At 40.0% G+C, this 21,586-nt stretch overlaps 1 protein-coding gene across 2 annotated transcripts in view; it reads left to right on the top strand.

Annotated features, from left to right (window-relative positions):
* sorcs2.L (sortilin-related VPS10 domain containing receptor 2 L homeolog) overlaps nucleotides 1–21,586 on the top strand; it is a 575,441-nt gene that overhangs the window by 435,485 nt on the left and 118,370 nt on the right. For both annotated transcript variants that reach the window (XM_041587770.1, XM_018228485.2), the window contains exons 4-5: nucleotides 9,819–9,977; nucleotides 11,167–11,240. In XM_041587770.1, coding sequence (XP_041443704.1) covers nucleotides 9,819–9,977; nucleotides 11,167–11,240 — 233 coding nt within the window. The remainder of the gene's footprint in view (nucleotides 1–9,818; nucleotides 9,978–11,166; nucleotides 11,241–21,586) is intronic.

The raw sequence follows: 21,586 nt of genomic DNA, 5'->3' as shown, positions 1-21,586 counted from the left end.
TCCAATTTCTTTGGATTTTGGGCTGAAACCATGAAATCTTCAGATTATTGCACGCAGATCAGAATTTCTTCTGGACTTCTCCCATTGACTTCTATAACTCGGCAGGTCTCAGTTGGAGTACTTTTTTATTCTGACTTTTAACATCCTCTGGGATTAATAAATACCGAAAAATTTTAGGGTTTTTTTCCAATAAAAATTTGGAATTTTTCCAGTTTTTGGCATTCGGACTTTGATAAATAACCCCCTTACTGTACAGGATGTCTTAGAGCTACTGTGTGGTTTCCTTTATTTGTAACCATTTATGAACTGGCAGGGACAACCACAGTCTGGGCTTGAAAGGAGATGGTTGAAGTTAATAACATGGACTTCTGCTCTAAAGTTAATTACATATGGAAAAATCTTCAAGTTTAGCTTGGTCACCAAACAAGCAGATCTTTGTCCAATATTTCTATGGATGCACCAAATCCAGAATTTGGTTTGGGATTCAACCAGGATTCGGCCTTTTTCAGCAGGATTCTGATTTGGCCGGGAAGAAGGATCCTTCTGCCCAGCTGAACCGAATCCGAATCCTAATTTGCATATGCAATTCAGGGGTGGGAAGGGAAATCACGTGACTTGTCCTAAGTAAAATATGCAAATTAGGATTCGGTATTCGGCCAAATCTTTCGCAAAGGATTCTAGGGTTCAACTGAATCCAAAATAGTGGATTTGGTGCATCCCTAAATATTATAATGATTGTCATACACCACATAAGTGGCATGCAGATCCGTGATCTAGGAACTGTAAACTAAATCGTTTTGAGGCCTGTGATTTTGGATCGCCAATCAGATGTGGATTAGGGAGAGCATAATTTTTGGTGCAAATATGGGCATTTGGCTGGTAAATTATTGTAAATTGGCCAATATCTATTGTGTATGTTTATCATTCGTGATCATTAGTGAATTTTCCACATTTCCCCGCTGGCGAATAAACTTGCGAAACTTCAGAGAAAATTCCGGCCCGTCAAAAAATTTCGGGTGCACGTCAGAATAGTCGCGGGCATAAAAATTGGCGCATCAAAATTATTCGGATGCCCATTGACTTTAATGCATTTCGACAAAAAAGGGGTATATGAAAATTGACGCGCATGAAAATAACGCCCATTGACTTCAATGTGTTTCACAAATTTTTCGGCAAATCAAAATGGGAGAAATTTGCCCATCACTATTTATCATCATTTTTTAGGACATATAGGTTACAACCTGTTGGAGGAGGCTGGATATTGTATTCTAACAACAGCTGGCGGGATACAGGTTAAACATGTGAAATTTAGGAAGAAGGAAATTGAGTTTCAGCACTTTATCCAACTGTATTTGAAATGGATTTTTGTTGCTATAATGCTATAAACCCACAGCTGTGCAGTCAAGCTGGAAGGAATGTCCCATTAAATTGCTGCATCATAACTGTGCCTTCTTCCAGGAATAATTCTATACCATATCTATGGTTATCGTTATATTTAATTACAAGCACTTTCCAATTATATACTCTGCACAAACTACTGCAATCAGTACTTATCTACCATCCTGGCAGACTGACTGGGGCTTTGGCAAAAAGAAAGATATTTGGGTTCCAACATTCTATTGGATGAAATCAGAAATAACTGAAGAGGAAATAATGTTTTGACTTAGCCGGCTTAAGAGTTTTAGCTGCTTGATGAAGCAGGTGCACATGTACACCAAAAGGAACATTTTTAGATTCAGTGATATGGGTAAAAGTGAAGTCTGTCCTCTGTTGGGGTTGAGTTACAGCTATAATGAACTTAGATGGATAATAACTAGGGATGCACCGAATCCAGGATTCGGTTCTGGATTCGGCCAGGATTCGGCCTTTTTCAGCAGGATTCGGATTTGCATATGCAAATCAGGACCGGGGACGGAAATCACGTAACTTTTTGTCACAAAACAAAGAAGTAAAAAATGTTTGCCCCTTCCCACCCCTAATTTGCATATGCAAATTAGAATTCGGATTTGGTTCGGTATTTGGCCGAATCTTTTGCAGAGGATTCAGGGGTTCTGCCGTATCCAGAATAGTGGATTTGGTGCATCCCTAATAATAACATACCGTATATACTCGAGTATAAGCCGAGTTTTTCAGCCAAAAATGTGCTGGAAAAGTCTTATACTTGAGTCAATGGCTGTGCAGCGCTGCAGGGGCACCGGGAAAATACCTTTGGTTGGAGTCGAGGTTGCTGAGGACCCTGCTATCCATTCCTGCTGGCGATTGGCTGCACTGCACAAAGCTGTGGAGTGACGGCCTCGCAAAATGAGACTTATGACATCAGGAATAGCTGTCTGGCTGGAGTCTATGCGCTAGACGTTAACGGAGCTGCAGGACTTTTAAACAGGGACCCAGGACTACTGCCGGCTGTGTTAAGTGTTAACACTTTTGTTTTTATAGTTTTTAGTTTATAACTGCCTGTCCAAGGTTTCAGAGGTCTGAAAAGCATAGATACTATTGCAGATTCCAAGATATTAACAACAATTATAGTGCTAATATAATGAAATCAAAACAACCACCCACCTGCTGGTCAGTTCTTGTGATCGGGATACAGTCAGGAGAAAATGTCAGAAGACGTTTCAGATGTTGTTCTATTTAGAAAAAAAACATCAGAAACCTCAGATAACTGTTCTGGTGACTTTCCTAAGTGTAGAAACATCAGCAGGTCACTGATCTTCTTCTGACTTTCCTGACTGAATCAAGGTCAGAAGATCTGAACTGTAGTTGGGCTGATGAACCTACAAAAAAGTGCTCAGAAGAGCATGATGAGCAATTTACATCACTTTGTCTTGAAGATTCATATTTCCTTTGCAAATAATTTAGGTCTCTGAACTGGTCCTACTATCCGTGGACAAAAGTAAACATTTTCTTAACCAGACTACAAATAATCATGCAGAATGCGTGAATTTGTCCTATTGAAAAATTCTTCTTATTCTTCAAATAATTTTGACGCCCATTGACTTCAATGCGTTTAACAACTTTTACGGCGTTTCGTGAATTTCATGTTAAATTCGCAAAAATTTGCTAACCGCATTGAAGTCAATGGGCGTCAAAATTATTTTGACTCTTGTCAATTTTGACGCCCACGTCAATTTTATAGGCGGCAATTTTGTCCAAATGCATTAAACTCAATGGGCGTCTCAATTATTTTGACGCGCTACAATATTTATGCACGCGACTATTCTGACGCGCCCACATTTTTTTGATGCGCCGGATTTTTCGCCGGCAACTTCTTGCCGCAGTTTCACAAATTTATTCGCTGGCGGCGGAACACAGAAATTTGCCGCAAATTCTCAATTGCCGAATTCGCCCATCACTAATGCAGACCAGTTATGGAACTGAGAAAGTTAAGAATATTTTATAAACTGGACCCATTTCGCCTAATACTGAGTGCAAGAGAACAAACTGCAGGGTCTATAACAAACCAGAAACATAATTACCAAGTATATGAGAATCTAGGGATAATGTTTGCCGGTCTCTACACTGATTAAAATTCATTTGTTGGCAAAATAACCAATTGCTTGTGGTTTCATTTTGTTTAGCATGAGAATTTCAACTAGAATTTCAACTTTATTATTTGGCCACAGTTACATGAAGGCAATATACAATTATTTTTAATTGGCATCTTTTGCTCAAATGCTTTGGAGTTAAGCCAGCGTGACAGCAATGATAAAGAAGCACCTTTAATATATGCTGATCAGAGGATTATGGCTCTCTATCTGAGAGTTTTGAAGTTATAATGAACGTTTCTATTTCTTACTTTTTTTATTGACTTGTGGATTAGGTTTTGTTCTTATTTGTGCAGTCTTTTTTTTTTTTTCGTTTTTACAGTTTCACTGTTTTTTAATGGTCTCCCCGGTAACATTTTTTACGAGCTATATTGTATCACCTTTTATTACATACTTACAATGTTACTGTTTATGTTAGCCAACATAAATTCTAATTCCACTTTTATTCGGAGTGCTGTTGGTCACTGCTACAGTAGAAGGGGATGGTTTAGTTCCACTTTAAGGTAATGATAAGTTATGAATGCTTAGACATGTATATTGTGATGCAACAGAAAAAAAAGTCCATATTTCCAAAAGAAGATCCGTAATGTGCTGATTGTGTATAATAGGCGATTACCTATTGCTCTCACTGTATAATATTCTGGGGATGCTATTCCATTATTTCATTGCATTGTCCCTAGTGATAGGCGAATTTGCGGCGAATTTGCGCGATTCGCCGCCGGTGAATAAATTCGCGATACAGACGCAAAAATTCGCTTGCGTCAAAAAAAATTGTCGTCAAGACGTTTCGCAAATTTTTCGCTGTTTCACGAATTTCGCAGGAAATTCGCAAATTTTCCGGCAAATCGAAACGGCACAAATTCGCCCATCACTAATTGTCCCCCTTTATCTTGTGTTTTTGAGGTGTGTAGGCATGTCAATACTGTATAATGTGCTAGGAATATCAGTTTCCTATTACTTCCACTTACCCCTAGCTCTCATTGTATTGTATAGGGTATTCTATAATGTGACCCTATGGTTGGACAGTCACAAACCCATTGGTTGTAGGTAAGGCACTAAGGAAGTCCAATAACAGATAATAGGCCTAAATGATGAGTTAGCCCTTTTCTTAGCAGCAATCTTTGCCTTTAATCACCAGTGGGGGAACTAGATAATACTGTGCCCCAAAGCAAATAAGTTTTAGGGTCACCAACAGTTTTTACCAATATATGTTAAAATTGCTCATTAATTAAGGCCTCGTGTGGCCCCCTCGTATCTCCTGGGCCCCCTGCAGCTGCAGGGTCTGCTTCCTCTCTAGTTTCACCCCTGCTCTGCACAATGGGGTGAAACTAGAGAGGAAGCAGACTCTGCTCTGACCTACTGTAATAGTAATGCAAATTGAAATTTCGAATTTTCAAGTTTATTTTAGTTTAATTCTACTAGGGAATAGTTAATATTCGATTTGATTTTTTTTTTAAAAAATTCAAATTTGAATTTTCAAATTTATCATGTACTGGCCCTTTAAGAATTGAAATTCGACTATTTGCCATCTTAAACCTGCCAAATTGCTGTTTTAGCCTATGGGGGATCTTCTGGAATGGAGTTGTTTGGGAACATCCTGTTGTTTTGGTGAAAAAACTTGAATTGAATTCGATTTGAATTTGATTTGAATTCGATTCGAGTTTGCGGGTCAATCCCATTCCCCCGGATTTAAAAAATTAGATTTTTTTTCAAATTTCAAGTTCATAAGAGTTTATGGGAGTTTTTACAATACTTAGTTGCCTTTAGCTGAGATTACAGCTGCAAGTCTTTTGGGGCAAGTACCCTACATACTGTTTGTGAGTGTTATTGGTCCATTCTTCCAGGCAGAATATCTCCATGATGTTTAAGTAAGTTAGATGACACTTGCCCACTTAACAAATCACGTGACAGTTTCTCAGTTGGATTGAGATCATGGTTGTGACTGGGTGACAATGCCCACAATAACAGCCAGTAAGTGGGAGTGAAGAAGGTGCAGCTAAGGTGCCTCTAATACAGTCTTGTAAATATTGCTCTGTGACTGTTTGTTGAATTGCAGGACATTGGTTTTTTTGTTCTTGAGCCACATCAATGTTATTTTGACCTTGTTTTTGGACTAATTACCCTGCTAAAAAGTTGAACTTCCCTCCAAGATTCTGTGTTTTTGCACTATCCATTCTTCTTTTTATTTTAAAATGCCAATAAAACCATTGCATCCCCACCATAATTATCTGTAGGCAACAGGTATGATGTTTTTTGAGATGTGGGCAGTGGTGGAATTGTACCACCATATTGCTTTGAACTTTGGCCAAATGCTGTGTCGTATCCCTTATCTGACCACAAACCTTTTTGTTTGACATTGCAAATTGGTTGCTCCCATGCTTTTATGGAAATCTATAGATGTGCATTGACTATGGCTTTATTACCACTGGTTGAACCATGCATGCAGCAAAGTAAGGTGGCGGCAGCACCATGCTCTGGTTGCTATTTCATCAAGAAGATCTAGGTCATTTGGTAAAATAGAAGGACAAATGTCTAGTGCAGAAACACTGCATTTGCAGATGAAGAGAGAAAGCCCAGTCAAAGTAAAATAAACATGTAATGTATATAAAACATTGTAATGTATGCATACTTGGCATAAGTATTATAAGAAAAAACAGAAACTCAGAAAACTCTAATTATTATATAACCAAAAGTTGTTAATTATATCCCCACATCAATATCAAAACAATATAATTGCACAGGTACAACCAATCCCCCAGTTGCATGTATTAATATTATTCCTCATACTTTGTCTATATACTGTATATAAAATATTTGAGAATAAATGTCAGCACATAAAAATGCCTGGAGGATGAATCACGGTTCCTTTTATAGGTACGCTCGCTCTGAGTGATTGTGGCAGTTTTAGTTTCGGAGGTCAAGGTTTGCCGAATGTGAGAAAGCTCTGAGCAATCTGACACATTAGAAAGTTGTACCCAGTGACCCACTGAAGAAGATCATTTTGTGTAGAAGGATAACAAAATCTTCCTACGGAAGGAGCCTGAGGGGAAAATTCTACTTTTTCATTGTTCAAAAGTAATTGTAGTTGAATGAAAACCTCGTATTTTGCGCAGCCAGTGTCTCAAAGGCAAAAACTGGAACGCTGTGTTCTGATAAGGAAAGTCTGTATGGTATTTTTATCAGGATTAAGGGGCCGATTCACCAAGGGTCGAATATCGAGGGTTAATTAACCCTCAATATTCGTCTGGGAATTAAAATCCTTCGACTTCAAATATCGAAGTCGAATGATTTTAGCGCAAATAGTTCGATCGTACGATCGAAGGAATATTCCTTCGATCGAACAATTAAATCCTTCGAACCGAACGATTCGAAGGATTTTAATCCAACGATCGAAGGAATATCCTTCAATCAAAAAAACTTAGGAAAGCCTATGGGGACCTTCCCCATAGGCTAACATTGAGTTCGGTAGCTTTTAGATGGCGAACTAGGGGGTCGAAGTGTTTTCTTAAAGAGACAGTACTTCGACTATCGAATGGTCGAATAGTCGAAAGATTTTTAGTTCGAATCCTTCGATTCGAAGTCGTAGTCGAAGGTCGAAGTAGCCCATTCAATGGTCGAAGTAGTCCAAAAAACACTTCGAAATTCGAAGTTTTTTTACTTCGAATCCTTCACTCAAAGTTAGTGAATCGGCCCCTAACTGTGAGAGTGAGATAATGATGGGTGAGGATATTGTCACAAAGATATGGTAAGAGATAATAGGGGTCATTTGCTTATGCCTCAGCCGCAAGTAGGGATGTCGCGGACTGTTCGCCGGCGAACTTGTTCGCGCGAACATCGACCGTTCGCGTCCGCCGAATGTTCGCGAACGTAACGCAACGTTCGCCAATTTGGGTTCGCTTTAGCTGGCGTTTTTTTTTGCCATTTCTCCCCCAGACCAGCAGATACATGGCAGCCAATCAGGAAGCTCTCCCTCCTGGACCACCCCCACACCCCCTGGACCACTCCCCTTCCATATATAAACTGAAGCCCTGCAGCGTTTTTTCATTCTGCCTGTGTGTGCTTGGAAGAGCTAGTGTAGGGAGAGAGCTGTTAGTGATTTGAGGGACAGTTGATAGTAAGTTTGCTGGCTAGTAATCTACTTGATACTGCTCTGTATTGTAGGGACAGAAGTCTGCAGGGATTTGAGGGACATTTTAGGTTAGGTAGCTTTGCTGCTGGCTAGTAATCTACCTTCTACTGCAGTGCTCTGTATGTAGCTGCTGTGGGCAGCTGTCTGTCCTGCTGCTGATCTCTCATCTGCATCTGTTCTTCAAACCACTGCCACCTAGCTGTGTGAGCTTTTTCACATTCTGTCTAAATATCAATAATAATACCGTCTCCAGAAACACCACCTGAGTGACGTAGTGTGATTTCTGCCCTTTACAGCACAAAACGCAGCGCTGTGTCAACAATGGATTTTTTAGAAACATATTTGCCCTTGATCCCCCTCTGGCATGCCACTGTCCAGGTCGTTGCACCCTTTAAACAACTTTAAAATCATTTTTCTGGCCAGAAATGTCTTTTCTAGCTTTTAAAATTCGCCTTCCCATTGAAGTCTATGGGGTTCGCAACGTTCGCGAACCGTTCGCATTTTTGTCCGGACGTTCGCGAACATGTCCGCGAACATTTTTTCCGACGTTCGCTACATCCCTAGCCGCAAGTACAGAAGCTCTAAAGGTATAGAGTAGGGGTCCCCATCCCAAGACATTGGGTGTGGAAAATTAGGCTATTGATTGGCTATTAAATAGCCCCTATGTGACAGCCTACAGGAGACTCTGTTTGACGGTACACCTGTTTTTTATGCAACCTAAATTTGCCTCCAAGTCTGGAATTCAAAAATAAGCATCTGCTTTGATGCATTGGGAGCAACATTCATGGGGTTGGTGACCAAAACTTTGCTGGTGAGACACTGGTTGGGGACCACTAGTATAGTTTGTAACGCTGGTAGGCTCAAGGCAGCCCAATCCATAGGGAAGCAATAAGGACAGGGCTCTTTTGCACCACATGTCTGCCAAAGCTCTTTAACTTACTTGCCTGAGTGAGGCACAATTTAAGGAGTGGAATGGGCATTGTCTACATGCCTCCCCCAGCCCACCCCTCATGAATACAGAGGCAGGCTTAGGGAAGGCAAGCTTTTTGGAGAGCAAAGAGCTACACCTGTGGGTGCTCATGTTGGAGACAGGGCATAAAGGGTGAAAAACACAGCGACTGATTTAATAAGAGGGGTTAGGGATGGGCAAATTTGACCCATTCAGCTTTTCCAAAAATTTGCCGAAATGCAATAAAGTCTATGGGCGACAAATATTTTTTTTTGACACGCGTCATTATTTTTGATGCGTAACATTTTTTTTCTCCCATTGGAGTCTATGGCCACCATTTCCGCATGGAAACTCTGCGAAAAAATTTGCTTCTCCCTATTAGTAAGGGGTTGGTGAACCAATGGCTTTTGTAGGAAGTGTTGATGTGTTTAAAGCTATAGGGGGCATTTGTTACTGAGCAAAGATAGCATCTGCCTGGGCCCTTAGTATCATTGAGGTTTCTTTGGGAAAATGTTGATAAAAATGTAAATAACTGTACAGGTCCCATGTAACAACGTATAATTTAGTAATTACTCTAAATACCTCTAAATATCATGGTACCTGTGGCCAGTGGCGGAACTACCGGGGGAGCAGGGGGTGTGAGCGGGCCAGGGCCTGCACCCCCTCAGGGCCCCCCGGGAGCCCAACCGCCACTGAAATGCAGGGCGTACGGAGGGGGAGGGGGCCAGGCTGTGCGTCATGCACCAGGGCCCGCCCCCCTCTAGTTACGGTACTGCCTGTAGCTCCATATCACTGGCTCCAAATATGACATAATACTTTGGAGCAGATTCTGGAAAGTTGGGGGACATATACCTTCTCCACTGTTAGTTCTTGCCCTCCCCTCCAGTGCATATTCCAAGCCATTTAATTCCTTCTCTTTTACTGTGCCAGACACACCAACTAAAATAGATTGGGAAAAAATAGATTTAGAAACATTTTCTCTGACTTTAAATTTGTGGCCTTTTATATATTTTTAGCCGTAGATCAGAAGTGATGGCGGGCAGGTATTCAGTGCCAGAGTGTATCAAGCAATCACTGCCTTTTATCTGAATGGAACCTTATTGCAAAAGAGTCACAACTGAATTGTTTGCACTGCATTTATTGTTTCCCACTTTAAATCAAAGCCAGTTTTCTTACCGTTGTTGTCTCTTTACAGATTATTCTTGTCAGCTCTTCAGTCTCAGAACAATGCCTCTTCACTAGCAGCGATGAAGGAGCGACCTTTCAAAAGCACCAAATTGATTTCTTTATTGAGACCCTGATATTTCATCCCAAAGAAGAGGACATGATACTTGCCTATAGCAAAGATGCCAAGGTATTGTTTAATGTCACCATTATGTACGATTATTGACTTATTGAGTTTCCCTGTGGCTGATATAAATAGCCAGTGGTTGCAAGAGGAATATAGGGTCATTTACAAAGTGCAGGGAGGGATAAATAACTGGTACAAAACCCTTTGTTTTTGCACATTTGCCCTTCTCTTTGCACCAGAATAGAAAGCAAGACCTGCCCTCTCCCGATAAAAATAGGCATCAACCCACCACCCTCCTTAGCATCGACTGAAGCAGGAGCTCTGTCCTTACTATCTGCCTTTCGGCAAGGACAGGTCTGCCTTGCACCTACTGTTGCTATGCCCCTCACAGAGTCCAGCAAAACCCCAGACCCTAATGCTTAGTGAATGTGCGCTAAGGGTAGCAATTTTGTGCTTGTGTTCGGGGCCTTTGTAAATGGTCCCTAGTTTGATCCAGACAGTGTTCTTGTATCCCTATCACACATTCTGCAATGAAAGCTCAGACTTGCAACTTTCTAGGTGCATTCAATTGCTATTGAGAGCCTTGAACTGGACATTTACTTTCATATATGGGAGAATACATAACACAGTTAGTGAGACAGATTGATTGCTCAATGTTTACAAGTCATTTGACCTTTTTAGTGAAAAAAGATATTCCAGGGTAACCCCTGCACCTATCTTTATTTAATCCTGGGACCTGCTGTTTGCTGTCTCTCCTCCTTGCCTCTGATCCAGGGAGACTAGAAGCAGGCTTTCAGCAATCCATCCTTTAACTTCTCTGTCTAACCTGCCTGACTGAGAATCTCAAGAGGAAAGTCCTGGCAGCCCAAAGCACCGACTAGCTCAAATATCCATGGACTGTAATAAGCAAAAAAGCCTCATGAGCTAAGAAGACCATGGCTCTGTTGGAGTATTGGTTGTGTGCTACATGATTTGCTCAATATTATACAGTTTCTGGTTTCTCTAATTCCAATGTTCTGTGATAAATAATGAACAGCTATTTCCAAGAACCACCGCTGATATTGTTGGCTTCTTGTTTCTTAGACTTCTTAGTACAGTAAAGCATTGTGTAACTTCATGGTTCTTCTATAACTAAATGAGGATGGGGAGACGGACATAGTAGTGTTTATACTCATATATATAATAATGAAATAATGCTTTACATCTGCACCATTTTCAAGATCAAGTATTGTTTATCTTTTTATTTTTCAAGCTTCATGCATCCATAAACCTCGGCAAGAGCTGGGACCTCCTGAAAGAACGTGCCTCTAAAGACCACATATTTTGGTAAGTCGATCTACAGTAGCTGGGCACGGTCTGATGGAACGATACTGAAGAGACCTGTATATGAACTCTTGCTGTCTGCTTTGGGGAGGAAAAAAAATGTTTTACGCAATTAATTTTTTAACGTGCTGGAAATAGCCTGCATTTTTAACAAAGTGATAAAAATGTCACATTCAGATTTCCATCTCCCATGTGTTTGCTTGGTTTTCTGTTGTCAAAAGTTGTTGCACACAACAAGGGGGAAGTAATGGTCTAGGAACCCATAGCAGTCAGATGATGCTTTCAAACAGGTGACCTGTAAATGCTGGTACGTAGAATGAGGAAACTAGATCTGGTGCAAATGTTATGACTTTTATTGTGTTATCTCTTTAATGTATTATGGCCTAGATTTGTAGTAACCATACATGTCCCAGTAGGACTTTGGGTTAACGAGGTTCATGGATGGAAAAATTTCAGTAAAACTCTGGAGATCTGCTAATTCAGTCCTTACATTAAAAAGGGCAGGGGCGATTCTGACCTCTCTGCTGCCCTGAGGTGTTTTTCCTGCTGCTGCCCATCCCCCCCCCGCACTCACCTCATTGGCGATGGAGCAGGTCCTCCATTATAAGAGCATCATTTCCGGTTTTCAAAAAACGGAAATTCGGCTCTCATGGGGGATATTTACTAAAATCCGAATTTATCTCATATTTTATTAAAAAAACTATGGCCAAACTCTCATGCCCGATTTCAGCTAATTTATTAATTTAAAAAACTCTACTTAACCGGATCACTGAAAAAAAAAAACTCGATAAAATCGAACGAAAACACGAATAGTTTGAATTTTTCTGGCTTTTTCCTGAATTGCTCAAATTTTTCAGGCTTTTTTCCCCCAAATTCCTCGAATATTTAAGCCATTTTTCCCGAATTGCTAGAATTTTTAGAGTTTTTTTGTCCGAAAACCCCGTAAAAGTCGCATGTTCAGGCTAAATCTAGTGCAGACCACGAAAATTTCAAATTGAGATAGGTGCCTCTCCCATTGACTTAAACAGGACCTCAAAAGGTCTAAGATGGTGGCTTTGGCTTTTCGGATTCAGACTTTTGCAGCTTCGGGTATAATAAATCTTTTTTTTCCTCTAAAAATTTGAGTTTTCTATTGAAAAAACTTGAATTTTTTTTAAACATTGAGATTTTAATAAATAACCCTCTTAAAGTACCCAGGAGTAGGTATTTTCTGCCCTAGGTAACTCGTGGGGGTGCTTGCCGCCTATGGTGAGTTTTTCAACCCGCACCATTGGCGCAGTGCCCCTGAAAAAGGGGATCATTAAATATGAAGAGGTCATTACGTGTGAAGCCTTGGATGGTCAGCTTTATTGGCACAACGTAAAATACTGCTCTAGGAAGGTGTTCTCATTGCAGGGATCAAATCAGGGAAGAGCATGTACTAATCTGCTTGATCGCAATAAAAAAAAAACCTTGAAACATAAAAATAAGTGACAAAACTTGATGACTTTTTTTCCATGGTTGTGACTTGTGACCTAAACAAAAAGGACTATCAACTTGCTCAGATACTAATGATTCACATGTGTATTGCTTTCAGTAGGTTTTAGAGGACAAAGTTTCTAATTTGAGTTTTTTTTCATTAATCAATCTTGAAATTTCAAGTTTTATATATTCCAATACCGGTACCATGATGTAAAACAACATAAAGGCTTACAGAGAAAGTTAAAAATACAGTTTTTGACTTAAAACTTTGTTTTTGGGGATGATATATTTTTTAATTCTAAAAATATATTCTAATTATAAAGTAAGAATGGATAACTCATTTAATTTTACTCTTCCTGCTCCTCTTGCCAGGAGAATGTTAGCTAACTCCCTCTCTTCCCCCTGTTGCTGCCTGTCTCGATCTTACAGATTGGGGTGAGTTCTTTACAATCGATGAAGTTTATTTGACTAAGCACCTCCACCTTCCATTTTTGCTCTAAAAAAAGCAAAAGGGATCAAATGGCAGCCAATAACACTTTCAATTTGACGGCTCTGCACTTTTAAACAGATAAGTCAATTACAAAATAGGCATTTTTAACAAAAACCCTTATCATGTTAAAGGGCATGTAAAGTCTAAAATAGAATAAGGCTAGAAATGCTGTATTTTGTATACTAAATATAAACGTGAACTTACTGCACCACAAGCCTAATCAAACAAATGATTTATGCTTTCAAAGTTGGCTACAGGGGGTCACCATCTTGTAACTCTGTTAAACATCTTTGCAAGACTAAGACTGTGCACATGCTCAGTGTGGTCTGGGCTGCTTAGGGATCGTCATAAACAAAGGTGCTTGAGTTCTGCATGGCTGGGAAGTAAGGCGGGGGCTCCCCCTGCTGTTCATAAGTATGATTGTTTCCCTGCTCAGCAGTTAGGGACCGTCTGAAAATTCCTATCCACAGCAGTAAATGAAGGGAGAATTTCACTGCATACAGTCAGGTTTCTTATAAAAACGGTACACATTTTTTAATTAAAGTATATTGGAGATAGGTTTGTTTTTCAGTAAAACTGGGATTTTATTTTTTTGCCTTTACATGCCCTTTAAGCAGAGGGATTTATTGCCCCTTTAATAATACTTTGCAAATGGTATATTTCCTTGTGCAGAGATATAATGAATGGCTGTAATCTTGAGCAAGAACTTGGTAAATTTGACATAAATCTGAAGTAATGTATTAATAAATATTGATTTGTAACTTCCATAGAAGTACTGTTACAGACTAACATGAATTCCAAGGTTATTTCTGGGTATCTGTAATTTGTATTACACTGTGGGGCCTGGATTATATATTCTCTCCTTGATAATAAATAGCAATAGCCATAAAGACAGAATAGGATCCACTGAATGCGGCTTCCCATGAGTCGAGTATAATTTGCCTCAGTTCTATACTGAAAGCCCATAAATCAGTTTTTTGGAATAATTTTCACTCTGTGCTGTTGATCAATGAGTTTTCTCTCGTTGAATCGGCAACAGATGGGAAAATAAAAGTAGAGGGGATAAAAAAAAAGTATTTTCTGTATGCAGCATTGCGATTTATTTAAATTTTTTTGTAATTAATGATGCAATACTGAAATGTTTATTATCAGTAAAATATAATAGTGTAATAATATTACATTACAGGCAATAAAAAGTCTAATAAAGTCTGTCTGGAGAGATTAATGAGTTTACGCTGGAAGGATATTCTAACCTATGTTTAATGTGTGGGGGGAAATTTAGCCCCCCCAAAGTGGCTGGAGATATGGAGGATAGTGATGGACGAATTTGCGCCGTTTCGCTTTGCCAAAAAATTCGCTAATTTCCAGTGAAATTCATGAAACTGCGAAAAATTCGTGAAACAGCGCCGGCGTCTGATTTTTTTGACGCTGGCGTTTTTTCGATGCCAGCAACATTTTTTTTTTTAAAACACCGGCGTTTCACAAATTTATTCGCTGCCGGTGAATCGCGCAAATTCGCCACGAATTCAAACCTGGCGAATAAATTCGCCCATCACTACTGGAGGATAGAACAGACAACCAATCGGTATAGGGCAAGCCAACTACTCATGTTCATCCCTTTAAAAGTACATAAATACAAATACTGTACAATAATATCATGATTTCACTAATGGATTTTAATGGGGGGGGTTTGTTTGTAAAGGTGTCAAAATGCATAAAATTCATTTAGTTCCATCTGCCAAACATTGTAAGTCTTTTTTTATCTGTAGTGTGACGGCCAGGCAGGTATTTTTGGTAGGTTTAATGCCCTGTGTTTGTCAGGAATTCTCCTTTTTTTGTGTTATTGGCATTTTCCTTTTAGGGTTTTATTACCGTACTGTTTTGTTATTTTTAAACCAGAGACATGATGCATAACAAACTACGATGTGGGTGTTTGACAAACAATATAGATATACAAGAAGAACAGTGCTTTGACAAACTAAAACGAAAAGCAATACAAATTGAACAAATGGAATGTGCTTAAAGTCTTAAATAGAATATGGCTGGAATTCTGTATTTTTTTTTTAATAAACTTAATGAACTAGCAGAGAGATTTAGCAGCCATAAATCAGTAAGGATGCAGGCCTGCAACGTTGTCTACAGGAGCTCTCCATCTTGGGTCTTGTTAGTCCATCTTTGGGGTGTCAGCGGCACTGCACATGCTCAGCGTGCTCTGGGCTGCTGTAGAGAAACTAAGCGTATGGGGGCATTGGAAATGATTGAAGGGCATGTAAAGGCAAAAAAATAAAATCCCATGTTTACTTTCTTTAATAAAAAATAAACCTATCTCCAATATACTTTAATTAAAAAATGTGTACCGTTTTTATAAGAAACCTGACTGTATGCGGTGAACCCCCAAACTAATGAAAACCCCCAACCCCTACCCTCCCTGCTCCCCTCCACACAGGTGTTAATACCTGTAAATCTTCCTGCGCTTCGGTAATCTTCAGGTCCCTTCGGCAATTTCCATACGCCGCTTACTTACGGAAGACTCCTGAAGTGGAGACGATGGCACCCTTGAGCTCCACTGTGCTGACTCGAGGGGTAATTTAAGACTCAGGGGCATTTACAGTTATTAACACCTAACGCAAACAGGGAGGGGGGACTATGGAGGGTAGGGGTTTTCATTAGTTTGGGGGTTTGCTTCTCCTTTAAACCCAAGAATCGAGAGCTGAGAGCATTGCTGCTCATATTGCCACCATGCTGCCATGAAACCTTCATCTAACATTGAAGGGCAGTGTACAAACATTGTATGAAATAAATACACAACAGTTTCAAGATAGAGTTGTTATGATCAGGAGATGAGGGTACTTGGTAATACAGGTATGGGACCTGTTATCCAGAATGCTCGGGACCTGGGGTTTTCCGGATAACGGATCTTTCCGTAATTTGGGTCTTCATGCCTTAAAGGGGAAGGAAACCTAGTCGGCGCAAACCCTCCAGCCCCCCTCCCGTTTGTTGCCCACCCTCCCTCCTCCCCCCTGGCCTACCTGTCCTGCTGGGCAAATGCCCCTAACTTGTTACTTACCCTTCTGCGCAGGTCCAGTCCAGGGAGTTCACAGACCCAATAGGCTGGTTTTGCCTCCAATAAGGATTAATTATATCTTAGTTGGGATCAAGTACAAGCTACTGTTTTATTATTACAGAGAAAAGGGAAATCATTTTTAAAAATTTGCATTATTTGGATAAAATGGAGTCTATGAGAGTCATTCCATAATTCGGAGCTTTCTGGATATCGGGTTTCCGGATAAGGGATCCTATACCTGTATTTACAAATAAGTTTTATAGTTCAAGATAAAGAAAGTCTGATTTGTGATTGGTTATAGATATGAGCGATAGTTGTTCTTACGAGGAATTGAAAAGTTTAAGTTCAATTATGATCTAGAACTGGAATTATTATCCTACTGCCCATGGCATTAAAATATGAAAGTGCAGCCAGGGATATAATATAAACAAAATTATCATAGCAATGATAAAAGGCGTGTTTGTATTTTCCCTATTGGTTTAGTAATGGAAATATTAAAAAACGGAATATTTTCCACTAGTTTTACTTTGCCAAAGATTCTGTGTGGGCTCATCCTGCAGTTCAACTGTTGCTTAAGCAGCCATTGTCTCACTGTTAGAGGCTTCAAGCTTCCTTATCCACCCGAAAGACTTCCAGTTGAGTTTAGAACCCTATTGCAAGAAGCAGAAGGGGGCATGGCATGACAGTGAAGGGGCATAGTATGGCATCATTGGGAACACAGTCATCAAACGAGGCTGTATATTGCACTTTGCATACCAGAGAATGCTTATCTTCCCTTTCAGATTATAAGGCTGGTTAAATGTCCAGAATGCATCTGTAACTAGACTTATAATGGACATGGAATAATTAAAAGGTAATGTTAAAATTACTACATAGCCTGAACCTGAAAATGATGTCACAAGACCCAGGAAAGTATATGTATAGTTACCATTAGTGATATCCACTCCATGTAGTTTGTTACCAGCCTTGCACCACCATATTGCTGATGTTAAGATGACTTTCAGATAGTAAGGATATGCGAAGATGATATCATTTTAGCCATAAAGCAGGGTAGAACTGCTGCTCTGTGCATGGCTAGAAGGCAACAAAGCCACATGTTTTTGGTTATGAAGCATTTCTGTTCCTTTCAGAGCAGCTTTAAAGGAGAAGGAAAGGCTAAAATTAAGTAAGCTTTATCAGAAAGGTCTATATAAATACACCAGTAAACCCTCAAAGTAATGCTGCTCTGAGCCCTCTGTCAAAATAAACACAGTATTTCTTTCCTTCTATTGTGTACTCATGGGCTTCTGTATCAGACTTCCTGTTTTCAGCTTAAACCACCAGGGCAGGGCTCCTCTCCCCCTCCCTCCTCCCATCCCTGCTGTAATCTGAGCTCAGAGCTGTAAGTGAGCAGGGAGAGACTCAGGCAGGAAGTGATGTCACACCAAGTTTATATGGCAGCTTCTATCCTAAACAAAAAGAGACAGTGTCTAGAGCTGTTTACTCAGGTATGGTAAAGCATTCTGCAGAATAAATATAGCATTCTATCTTGCACTATTGTGGCTAATCTGTTGCCAATAAACTGTCTTGGAGCTTTCCTTCTCCTTTAAGAAGAGATGAAGAGAACAAGACTTAAACTCTTCCATGTGTGGTTTAGCGCTACAGTCGTATCATTGAATATATGTTGCAGGAGCCTATTTCTGCTGTGCCATCACAACTTGTATTTAGACTTGTGCTTAGAGAAAGCGTTCTGGACTCCAGTTATAGCGGCTGTACAGTTTGAATCACTCCAGCCTTTTGTCACTATCCTTTGTTAAACCATCACCGTCATCAATAGCTGGCAGCGAGTTAATTGAGAATATATCAGCCTGGAGCTTGGTGAATACTTTTCCGAATGAACTCTTAATCCTTCGCCAAAAGGATGTGTTCAGCATATCGAAAAGAAAGATACATTACTAGGTTCTGGGAACAATAGCCAATGGAAGCCTTTAATTAACCTCAAGCAAGCAATCTTGGCATACGTGGGCATATATTTTTCCTCTTGATGATAATGAAGGTGGAACTTCCATGGGTTTTTCATTGGCTTAGAGTAGAAAGGAAAGATATTTTTAGCATATTATGTGTTTGAAATACTGAGATTTATGACTGGTGGAACTAACGGGTGAATATTATTACAAGTTGTATAGTTTGTCGGGGATGGTGTCACACTAGTCATTTAAATGCAGAATTTGTTGCTGGAAATTGTATTCTATTTCATATCTATGGAGCAAGTTACATGAGTATTGGGGTCATTTGCATAGATCCTGGGCAAAATACTCTTTCAAAAAGCCCTTCTGTCCAGGGTGCCAGGGGCCCACCAAAAAACGTTTGACCACATGCCCATGGTCCAAACTATTTTTCACTTTCTCTTCACTCACCTTTTTATTCATGTTACATACACTTATCTATCGTCAATGTCACCCACAAGGGCCAGAACTAGGGGTAGGCAAAAGAGGCACGTGCCTAGGCTGCAATGGTGGGAGGGTGCCAGACACATAACTCTTCCCTACCCCCTACTCTGGGCCATTGTCCCTCTCTCAGGTGTTTCCAGTTCCCTGGTATGATGCTGTACCTGTGTGTTCCTCCTGTGCAGTGACCACACATGAGTTTGTGCCCTACAGGAGGGGGTTGGGACTGTGGCCAGTTGGATTTCGTAGGGTGCCCAGCTGGCTAGGCCTGGTACTGTTACCTACTCCCTTCTCTCAAACATGAATGGGGAATGGCCATGGTACAGGCCATGGTTGAGTGAGCAGGAGGGCCCACTGACATTGGGCTCAACAGATATTTTCCTAGCACCCTGATAGGCCAGTTCAACACTGTCTGGCTGCACTCAGATTGGCACAAGGTTGGAATGGCATAAGGTTCAGAGATCAGTGTTGGTGGGGGCAAGGAATCCCTGCCCATACCACCTGCATTCCCCAACTTGCACATCTAAATGGCACGCAAGTTAGGGAATGGCCAGGAGACAGGCGGGGGTTGGGCCTCCTACATGCTACCCCCACCTGACCCTCATGAATACAGTGCTCCTGAACGCAGGCAGCACTATATTCATTGGGTGGCATACAGGTCTCTGTATTTTGGTTTCAGATTTCCGGGTACTGTGAATTTTCTGTGGTCTATGCAGCTCCGAAATACAATCGGTTTGCGTGGGATATTTTTGATTTCTCTCTTTTCCTAAATATTTATTCATTTCTGTATTGCCCGAAAAATCCTGTTTGCTTTTTGCTGACAACTTGCTTTATTGTTAAGGAAAAAGAGCAAATAAAGGGAATCATACTTTATTGCCCTCATTTAAAATATCTTTGACAAGTTTAGAAAGTATTGATTCTTTTTAGCCCTCAAGAAGGAACCAAAGCTCGCTTCTGTGCTGAGACATTGATTTTACTACTTGGATTCTGAATACACATTTGGTAGCTAAATATTTTGGCACATTTGATATTCTGCTCCTTCCTTAGGAAATACTGCTGCTAGAGAAGAAATTATAACATAAAGGTGACTGGAGAAAGTCTGCTATAATTAATCTTATTATGGCCTTGTAATAAAGGATTTTGTTCTCCTGTGTGACATGGTAAATATCTGGCATGATTATTATTAGTATTTATTTTCATATTGCATATAAGAGGTAGATATTTTGGAAGGTTACTTTTACTATCTAACCAGAGGTTTGGATTGCTGTCCAATTTCCAATAAGAGCCAACACAAAACCCAACATCCCATTGTTAGTGCTGCCCATTTGAATTCCTAACTAGAACCCAACATCCCATTGTTAGTCCTAGACTTTTTCTCTTTTTGGTTATTTATTGGCAATGGGAGTTTTATTTTGGTCCTGCCAGGCTATTGACTTGCCGCCTTGGATATTTAGGCTTATTAAGAAAGATATCAATATATTTTCAAGTTCCAATGCGCAAGAAGAAGATGGCATACGAATGTCCAGTTAGGAAAACCTGGGAGCTATAAATACAGGGGCTGCATGACCAGGGATCCGAATGACCAGCAGCCAAATTACACTGGTTTATGTTTAAAGATTGGCAGAATCTGATGTAGCTGTGATTGGGTGAGAAGGAATTAGTTGGTGGATATAATGACAAACTGTTGATCTTAAGTCTTCACTGAGGAAAGGCATAGTAGAGCATAGTAGCAATCTCTTATGGAATTCTGGCTTTAGAATACTGCCTTGGGGTAAGGCTGGCAAGGTCCTATTTATTTGATAAAATGCCAATAAATGCTGTGGCCATTTTACCCTATTTCTAGATCCTGGTGTTTTATTAAGGTATGTAACAATACCTATGGTAATACCTTAAGGTAAGTTGGATGGCTAGAAGCGAAGGGTCAATTGAGGCGTCCCCTTGTGAGGAATCCTATTTGAGGAACGCTTTGACATCATGAAACCCATTAGCCCTTTGGGGAAGCATCCTTTTCCACATTTATGCATTACCACCATATGCCCACAGAGATTATTGTAATGTTTCTTGAAGTCTAAAAAGCAGCTTATTAGTTGACACTCGGCACAAATTTATTTGAATCCTGACACCCAAATTAAAGACAGTACCCTGAAAAACCACTGCCAAGTAAGCTAATGTTGGTCCCAGTCTGGTGACCTTATGTGATATCCAACCAATTATTCAGTGGGTATGCATTGACCAATCTGATCCCACCAGGGGGAGATAAGAGATTGAGGTCTATTAACAAAATCCACCAGCTAATCTGGGTCTGTGTCATTCAGATTTCTATTTTGCCCATTCGTTCTTGCACCTGTTGGGCAGCCAAGTTGTTGCAAACACAAACAATTTTAATACTACAAACTCTGTATAAATGTGTGTGTTTGTAGCCACATGCCTTCCTGTTAGTTTACTTTGTGATATAGAGGTACTGTATGGCATGTATTATCCAGAAACCCGTTATCGAAAAAGCTCAGAGTTATAGGAAGGCTCCAAATAACGTTTTAAAATTGGTTTCCTTTTTCTCTGTAATAATAAAACAGTACATTGTACTTGAGCCAAATGAAGATATAATAATATAATACTAAGATATAATTAATCATTACTGATGGCAAAACAGTCCTATTTGGTTTATTTAGGGGTTTATTTACTAAACCTAAATTTTTTTGTGGTCGCGTTTTTTTGGTCGAAAGCTCAAATTTTTTTCGTGGAGATCTAATTTTTCGAGATTAATTATATCCCAAAGCTGCTTAAATTCAGAATCTGAAATCCACCATCTCAAACCTGCTGAGGTCAACCGCAGATATCCCATTTACAATTTCAAGATTTCACAATCTGCACCGGGTTTAGTCCGATAATCAAAATAATTTTGGATTTT

Source organism: Xenopus laevis, chromosome 1L (assembly GCF_017654675.1).
Source record: "Xenopus laevis strain J_2021 chromosome 1L, Xenopus_laevis_v10.1, whole genome shotgun sequence".
Lineage (NCBI taxonomy): Eukaryota > Metazoa > Chordata > Amphibia > Anura > Pipidae > Xenopus > Xenopus laevis.
This window is presented reverse-complemented; position numbering and strand designations above follow the sequence as displayed.